This window comes from Paralichthys olivaceus, chromosome 20 (assembly GCF_024713975.1).
Source record: "Paralichthys olivaceus isolate ysfri-2021 chromosome 20, ASM2471397v2, whole genome shotgun sequence".
Classification (NCBI taxonomy): Eukaryota; Metazoa; Chordata; class Actinopteri; order Pleuronectiformes; family Paralichthyidae; genus Paralichthys; species Paralichthys olivaceus.
In genome coordinates this window covers 10,241,305-10,250,321 of record NC_091112.1, presented here as the reverse complement: position 1 = coordinate 10,250,321, position 9,017 = coordinate 10,241,305, and the positions used below count along the sequence as shown (strand labels likewise).

General features: G+C 45.3%; 1 protein-coding gene across 1 annotated transcript; it reads right to left on the bottom strand.

Moving 5' to 3' along the window:
- Positions 1 to 561: 561 nt before the first annotated feature.
- nkain1 (sodium/potassium transporting ATPase interacting 1) lies at positions 562 to 7,510 on the bottom strand. Its single transcript, XM_020090879.2, has 8 exons — positions 7,334 to 7,510; positions 6,635 to 7,018; positions 5,504 to 5,641; positions 5,318 to 5,398; positions 4,520 to 4,717; positions 4,218 to 4,278; positions 2,979 to 3,060; positions 562 to 2,234 (listed from the first exon to the last, which is right to left on the bottom strand). The coding sequence occupies exons 2-8, from the start codon at positions 6,686 to 6,688 to the stop codon at positions 2,225 to 2,227; spliced, it is 624 nt and encodes a 207-aa protein (XP_019946438.1). The 5' UTR covers positions 6,689 to 7,018; positions 7,334 to 7,510; the 3' UTR covers positions 562 to 2,224.
- Positions 7,511 to 9,017: the final 1,507 nt, after the last annotated feature.

The window sequence follows — 9,017 nt, the reverse complement described above, 5'->3', positions numbered from 1 at the left end:
GGCAACGTGCTGCACCACAGGATCAGCGGGTGTGACGCTGCTGGTCCCTCTCCTCCGGGATGCGAGTGCACGGTGTGAACAGACAAGGGCCCCGGACAACAGAGACACCTTCAGCGGCTCGTTGGAGACGTGTCAGCGAGGACCCCAGCAGCTGCAGACCGATAGAGAGACGTCCTGAGCCGCGGTGTGGATGACGCAATGTGGATACAGTAGATTATGGTTATAGTGATAATATATATGGAAATAATGAGCATGACACATCTCAGGCTACTTATCATACTTGTATGATCCAGTAGATACCCTGGAGTGTGTATATTATGTTTATAAGCTCATACATTAGTTTTATGTTAAGTGCTGACGAATCAAATCCTCATTATACAATATCACCACACTGCATCATTTCTATAATCTACTTACCTGCTCTGGGGGGAAAAAAAATCAGTTCCTCATAATCCGGATATTAATGTGATCAAAACAAGGAATGAAAGCACTCAATTTATTAAACACAAAGTCCCTGTAAGGGAGACAAATGTGTGTCTACAGATAACAACAGGAGTCAGCTTTAATGTAGAAAGTGTATTTTTTATTATTTCAAACTTCACCTTACACCCAATAAGGTCTTCACCTCATACCTGCTTCTCCTCCCCCCGTCCTCTCTCCCATCCCAGGTACAAAAACTACTCGGGGGAAGCAGGTGGACGTGCGTCATCGTGACATATTTTCCTTGACTATTTGTCGCCATTATTGCTCCAGTGACTGAGCTGCAGGGGTAGAACGTATAGTGTGTGGTATGTGTATAAGACGATGGAGGGCTAAGCTGCAGATGGGCAGTGAGAGGACGAGAGAAGCAGGTATGAAGGAAAACTTTGAGATGTGCACCCCTCTCCCCCAGTCCCAACCCCTTGCTAATGTACCCCCCCCCATCCACCTCCCCTTTTTTTCTAAATTAAACCAACAAAACAATCATTGGCTGGTTATTTACATGCACAGTATCCCCCTCCCCCCATAGACACACTAATGCCTGATCCCAAAGCCATCTGCAACGCTTTAGGTCGAAAGCCTCACAGGTGCAGCGGGCTGAATTTAATCTCCTGAAAACTAAATTTCCATGAACTGGACATTTGACTTTATATCTGTACTTTCGCCAGAGATGAAACGGAACGCGAAATGCAACAAATCCAGTAAAAATACCAAAACCAGCAGTGAATGAATCCTTCAAACAGGGCTTTGCTTAAAACTAGAGTCTAAATGATTTAGGTTGTTTTTGAAAATTATATTCCATGACTATTTTTAGAGTTTAAGACCCTCAGGAGAAAATGGGTTTAGTGGAAGAGACACATAACAAGCTGTTGAATTTGTTCTTTTCACTGGTTGTTTTTTCACAATAATAAAATTCCTTAAGTGACAACAGCATGATCCTTCAGGCAGTTCACCTCCTCCACTCCAGCAGCTCTGCTTTATGACCACTACGGCCCTGACCTGTAACGTAAAAGTCTAAAATGTCAACCAGGGGTTTTTAACGGCAGGTGAGTGAGGGAAGATGGCTTTGGGAGCGGGACTCATAAAGACTGCTCTAATTTGACATCACCACATTCTAAAACGACAACAGGTACAAGCTGTGCCTCTTTTTATTATGTGACCCCACCTACGTCCCCACCCACACACACAGTCACACACACAGTCACACACACAGTCCCACACAAAAACTCCCCCCAAAAAAATTCACAACGGCACTGAGTGGTAAGAGTCCAGGGTGCAACCACAAAGCATCTGCTAGTCCTGTGGAGTTACACAGACACACACACACACACAGACACACACACACACAAACGCGCACACACGCGCACACACACGCACACACTTGTGGGAGTGTTGAGAGCTGGCAGTTTAGTGATGCGTGTCCTCGGTGATTTGACAGAGGTGTCCCCAGCTCTTGTTTTCTGTACCCCCCCTCCTCCGCCTCCTGCTTTCCATTCATCTTATCAGACCACCTGGCGTGCTGGTTCTTCCCTGAGCTCTGTACATTCTAATCAGGGCTGTAGTTCTCCATTTCAGACACAAGCACACACGCACACATGCATACGACGTCTCTCCCTCTGGGTGGGGTTAAGTCCATTGCTCAGGTTAACTGTGACACACAGAGTGAGTGTAATCAGGGCCACTGCCACTTCCCATCCACAGTGACGCCGTCAGGGTTTTGGCCTGAGGGGGGCGCTACCGATGATTAACCAGCCCTGTGATACAGAAGGGGAAGAGATTGGGGGTTACACTTTGATGTAACTGTACAAAAGGGCACTCCACCAATTTTTCTGTTTACCCACTATTGTACTACTCATCTTATGGAAACAATTTGAATACAAATATATAAAGATGGACAACATGACGGCTCCTGATGAGTGAAGCCAAAGCGTCTCAATCCCCACCTGGTGGCTAGCTGCAGTATAGGTCATAAATCCTGCCTTCTCCATGTTAATGTATGGAACATGGACCAAACTAAAAAGTCTACACTTTAATGTGTGTTGAATAAATTATTGTCATGAATTGGTTTTGTTATTTTAAGGATCTTATCACACCAATGTTTGTTGAAGTGTTGTTGTTACTTGCCATAAAAATAAGTTGAAATGCATGATTGCACAAGATGGCAGCAATAGGATCTGGGATGTTTTAGCTTGATTTCTGCATAATTGGAAGAAGTGGAGACACCTCTGGAGGGAGTTTAAAAAGGTTTAACAAAAGGCTGTGCTACAAAGTGAGGGTGTGAGATTCAAATGAAGTGAAGATTTATGTAAATCTCCAGCGTTTTGGAGCTTCAATCAAACTAGAGATAAAAGGTCAGAATTTTTCTTTCTCTCGTGAGTCCCCCGACTTTATGGAGGTGTGGTACGTATTTACTGGAGTGTCCCTTGAAAGAGAAATGTTACACAATAAGCTCAAAAAGAAGGAGAAGAATTCTCTAGATCTCTGTATTAATAACTCACGTGTACAGAGGCTGCAGTTGCAGATGAGAGGACTTCTGAGGAGGCTGGTATCCGTAAGAGTCAAAGCCACCAATGAAATCAACTTTAAAAGGAGAGAGAAAGAGATGAGATCATTCAACTTTCCCTTAAATTCTTTTTTTTATAAAGTGTTGCATTTCAAGATCAGCTTTTATTTTGACATGAAAATCTATCACGGCCTCGGATTGTATAACAATGCTTTCAGTACACTGTTATAACACTGTAAACCCACTGTGACACCAGAACCTGCAGGGACGCACAGATACATCATCATTCTCGCCGCCTCTGTGTCACGGATACAATGGTCTAATCTTTCTCAATTGATTCAGAGGAACAAACTCAAGAGGTGCCATCTGAAAATGAAAACAGTCCTCGATGTTCGAAGTCAGCAGAGATTTAGACAATAACTTTGGGATGGATGGAAAAAGAAAACATCTTTATTTTTACCTGCAATTTGTATTATGGCAAGTCTTTTGAAATTAAGAGATGTACTGCAGTGAATATAGTGCCAGTAATGATTAGTTAGACAAATAAATCACCCAGGCTGGATAATTGTTCATTATAAGCTAATTGCAGATATACTAGTATCTGGTGTTTGTATATATATCGACTCATAAGTAGCAAGAAAATTCCAGCGTCAGTCAGGATATATTAGAACGGAATCAATAAAATGTAATGATATTGCATGACTCTGTGATTTCATTATCATCACTGTGTTATGAGGTGCACATATTCACTGACACAGCGTGATTTTAAAACATCACTGACACAGCATGTCCTTTGCTTTTACAGAAAATCCAACATATGGTGTCATATTGTAACTGCAGGACGTCATTTCAATTTACTCTGTGAAACTAAACTACTCACAAGAGACGCACAAGAATTCACCATTCAGACCCACAGATGGCACACCCATGCAAATAGACGAGCCCCGGACCAGCAGACAGACGGACACTCTGATGGTGGGAATATTCCGGCAGACACACTCTAATACTCTCCGCAGATGGAGCGCTGAGATCACCCACAGGGAATCCTCTGCTGTGATATCACTCAGCGTGAGTCAGGCAGGAGAAAACAACGAGCTAACAGCGCTCACATCGACAGTCATCGCTAACACTAAAAGGCCTTTCCGCAGTGTGACAAAAAGTAAAATCAAATTGGCTGAACAAGACACTGGAGGAGGGTCAACAAGCTTTTAGGGGAGAAGACAAAAGCACTCACAGCTGTCCTCGTCATCCTGGAAGACTTTGCTCACGTAGCAGGCGTACACGAAGCCAAAGAGCTGAGAGAGAGATGTCAGAAACAAGATGAGTGTTGTTGTATCGGCTGAGTCACTGCTGATTTAACGGTCTCCTAAGCATTTCATATAGAATGTGTAAGCAGACAGTTAAGGGGTCAGCAAAATAAAACAAAAATGTTCTTTTTGTGTTTATCTGTGTGATGCTAAATGAAAAAAAAACACTGTATTTTATCACTGTGTCACTGTGATTATTTGGAGGAGTGTGTGATTGTCAGATACGTACAGCCAACAAGATCTGGATGGCAGAACTCAACACCTCGATGTACTGGTAGTCAAGGAGACACCCGGAAACGGTGATGACATGGTGGTCATCTGGGGCCATGCGAGAGTCCAGCACTGGCGTTACCAGGCAACCGGGACCGTGCTCCATCCACCACGAACGATGGAGAGACGTGTTGAACGTCATGAGAAAGTCCCTGTCCTGAACACACATACATAGGTACACATGTTCATAAAAGAAGAGGACAGTGTCAGGAACTATCGAAAAATACTCATCGCAATACTTGTGAGCCAAAGGTGATGTGAATTTACAAACATATAAACAGAGAAAATATCAAATTATAACATCTGGGAAGTTGGAAACAGAATGTTGCATGATACATGACTTCCAGATGATCCCAGCCAAGGGGTTGGGGGTCACCTCAAAACAGCAGCTTTACTGGGCTAATAAGACTTTTTTTATTTTCCTTTTTTTTCATATAAATGACTTAATAATTTTACATATTTCTGCATCAGAAAGTACTTGCAAAAGGAAAAGAAAAGCTTAGCACACATACAGAAAAGCAAAGTAAATTTATGGCATTTTTTAAATAAACTGATAATTAAGAAGTTCATGTCCAAACGCTTTGCTAATTGGTTTAGTTACTACTAAATAGATATAGCATATCATTAAGAGGTGACCAGCCAAACCAGCATGCTTAATACAGTAATTATCAAAATAATTGGCAATCCATTTGCTGTTAATCAAGCAATTAATCTCTAATGTCTATCACAAATGTCCAAGCACACACACATGACTCACCTGAGACAGATTTCCGACCTCCAGGTAGAAACAGATGATGAAGGAGTTCCAGCCCACCCAGAGGACCAGCCATACTGCATACTGCCAAGCAGACGCTGAGGTTAGTTTCTGTTTGACAGCAGCTACACAAACACAGGCAAGTAAACAGGCGCTGTGACCTCATCAGAAGGTGACAGGTAAACTCACAAAGATGAGGTATCTGAAGCGAAACTGCACGGTGCCGAACATGCCCAGGATGATGGCCATTATGTGTAGGAAGTTGGCCAGGATGGGAGCCCACTGGTAACCCAGAAAATCAAACACCTGCCTCTGAAGGGCAGCCACCTGGGGGTCAGGGGGAGAGAAGGGAGGAGGGGGGTGTCGCATAAACACACACTCATGTTAGAGGAACATTCACAAACACCCACAAATGAGGATATATGCAAATACAACACACACACACACACACACACACAGTGACAGGGACACATACACAGGTCTGCCGCAGTTGTTTCCATGGTAACTGCCTGGAGCACCAGCCAGTCCAGTGACTGTAAAAGAGGAGCAACCCCTAAAAGCTCCCCCAAACTAATGAGGATCTCAGGGCCGAATCCCCCTGCTGCACACACACAACCCATCAGGCCCAACAAACAATAGCCTGGACAAGCACAGCCACTGCTCACACTGCTGCTGCTGCTGCCAGGGCCTGCATCAGCCTCATTACACGAATAGATGGTACTGTCTCATGTTACACACTTATTACATTTTAGAGGAATAGTCTCAAGCTATTTGTGGACACAAGGAGCAGCTAAGTTTAACTCCAGAATGGAGACCAGATGGGGAGCAGGGCCTCCCTGTCCCTCCTGTCCACAACACTCACAGGGGTTTTGCCAGAATGAGGCTATCACCCCTCTCTCTCTCTCTCTCTCTCTCTCAACAGACATGAGGACCACCCCGTCACTAAAGCGCCCCCTGCCCTGCTCCCTCAGTTTCAATCACACACACACTCATAGGTAATGTGGCATGGCCCCCAGCAGCTGCAGCTCAAAGCTTTTTCACTGTGACACTACAAAAATGTGTGATTACAATGTGCAGCTGTGGAGCACGATGCTCTAATTATATCTTCATGTTGAGTGAGAGGAGGCTGCTGAGACACACACACACACACACACACAAACATGAACACACAAACACACACAGATACATATGAACACACACAAACATGAACACACACACACACACACACACACACACACAGATACATATGAACACATATATACACACTGATAAACACACACACACACACACACACACACACACACACACACACACACTCACCAGTTGTAGTGAACATATCACCAGCAGCGTGCATCTGCCGTCGCACTTCCCCATCTTGGAGGGCTCAGGACGCGGCTTGGAGCCGCGGAGGCTCCGGGGGAATGACGGGTCCCCGGTCAGATCCAGACTGCCTGGCCGTCTCAGCTCACACCATTCCCGGCTGGATAGACCTGCCCAAGGCCGCTGCCTCCTGCTCCTCCTCCTCCTCCCTCACAGTGAGTGACCCATGCTGGCCGCTGGTTTTGTCGGTAAATACCAGTCGTTGGTGTTTTTCAGGAGGACCGGGGAGGAGGGGTGATGAATGTGTCTTGGGGGGGGGGGGGCACTTCACGCCGGCCCGCTGCGGTCCGACCACCACCGACAACCGAATCACCTCGGCCACACCTTCCGGAGAGGGGACACACACAAAGGCACAAAGAGACGGAAAGCTGTCACAACGGGCCCCGGGCCACAGACAGAAATGAATATCATATGATACCGGATCACAGGGGGCTGGCGGTGGGGAGGAGGGGAGCGACCCCGCAGTGCTACTCGCTAACGCTCCGGCTACACGCGATCTACCGCCGACACAAAGCAGCCCGTTGTGGCTCACGGTTTTCTGGGAGCATGAGGAGTCTCCCCCCGGCCGCCACCGCCGGATCCTCTCCCCCTGGAGCTGTTCGGGGGAAAGAAGTGAAGTTAACGGATGGATGTGCTCACCGGTACCGGGGCGCTGGGCTCCTTCTCTCCGTCTAGCAGCGTCTTTTGTCAACAATCGGTGCCGGGGCGGGAGCAGGAGGAGCCGGGGGGAGAGAGGCAGAGGGAGAGGGGGGGAGAGAGAGAGAGAGAGACAGGGGGTGGGGGCTCTCAGTCACCGCGACCCCCTCGAGGAGAATCTCAGAAAGGAGCACAAAAGAAACGGATGAGTCGAGGAGGAGGAGGAGGAGGAGGAGGTTCAGCCGAAAATAATAAAGTCTGTTACCGCCTCCTTACACCATCACCTCCGGAGACACAGACCGAGGAGGCTGCGCTGCCCCGCGGGGCTGCTCGTCTCCACAGCCCGCGGTTACATCCAGAGGAACACACAATATTAACAACCATGTTTAATCAACCTCTGCTACTCACCTCCACCACTGTGGTACATGTGGTACTGTGGTACATGTGGTAGAGTGTGATACATACAGTCTATGTGTGATACCTTGTGGTACATGTGGTACAGTGTTATACAGTGTAGTACATGTGATACTGTGAAGTACATTGTGATACAGTATCATACAGTGTAGTACAAGTTGATACATTGTAATACAGTATGATAGAGTGTGGTACTTTGTGGTACATTATGATACAGTAATACCACTGGCCACAGGCCTGATGATGACTGCAGAGCCAGTGATCCTGAGGCCATATGACAACCAATGGAAAAAAACAATTCAGTGTTAATGCAACAAACGTATCTTCACCATACATGTCTCTCAAATACAGTAAAGTGATTACACTCCCCTTTCATTTGTGCACTCTGCCTATAAGTATCTATTCTGATTTGTCTCATTGTTCTGGAGCAGATCTGCAAAACACATGTTAGCCTCCTGTTTCAAATACGTTGTAGAATTTATTTGACCTGCTACCATGCACATCTCAGAGGAATCTTGCTAAAGGTTTAGTCGCCCAATTTTTGCGCTTCATGCTCGTTCACTGTGCATAGTCACATGCCAATAACTCCATATAGTGCTTTCATTCATTTTACACTATGTATAGGTAAAAGGAGGTGAGAAGCTCAACTCTTCCTGCACATAAAGCAATGAAGTTTGGTGCTTTTCAAAGAGATCCAGGTTTTGCCAGTAGACACACTAGGAAATGATAGAAGTCATTGTTAACAAAGGCCTCGTCGTTTCAAGTGTTTCATTACTAGTTACGTTCATTAGTTTACTGTCCGACAAGAGTGCTTTGTAGAGCAAGGCAGATAGAAAACCATAAAACACAAACAATATGCCAAAATTCTTCACCTAGTTTTCTTTCAGATGCTCATATATGTGACCAGAAAGAGGATGGACACTAGTGAAAATGTCACTAGGATTATTTTATATTCAATTTCTGCCACTAGATCACTTTCACCTAAATCTTACACACTGAACCTTTAAATTCCCACATGAACATATAACAGGGAGTTAGAGCCAAATGTACCAATAGATGTGACAATAGCAGTGGATGAATGCTATAAAATAACTTTTATCTTTGCTTGACGAGATCACAGCATTCCCCCATTTGCCAATTTTTACTTAAAACCAGAATGGCATTCAGTAGAATCCATAACTCAGTGGCCAATCCCGGCCCTTAAATTCAATCAAGCTGCACCCAAGTGCACACACTCATAGATATCAGTCTCCAAAATCTGCCTGATTTTCTC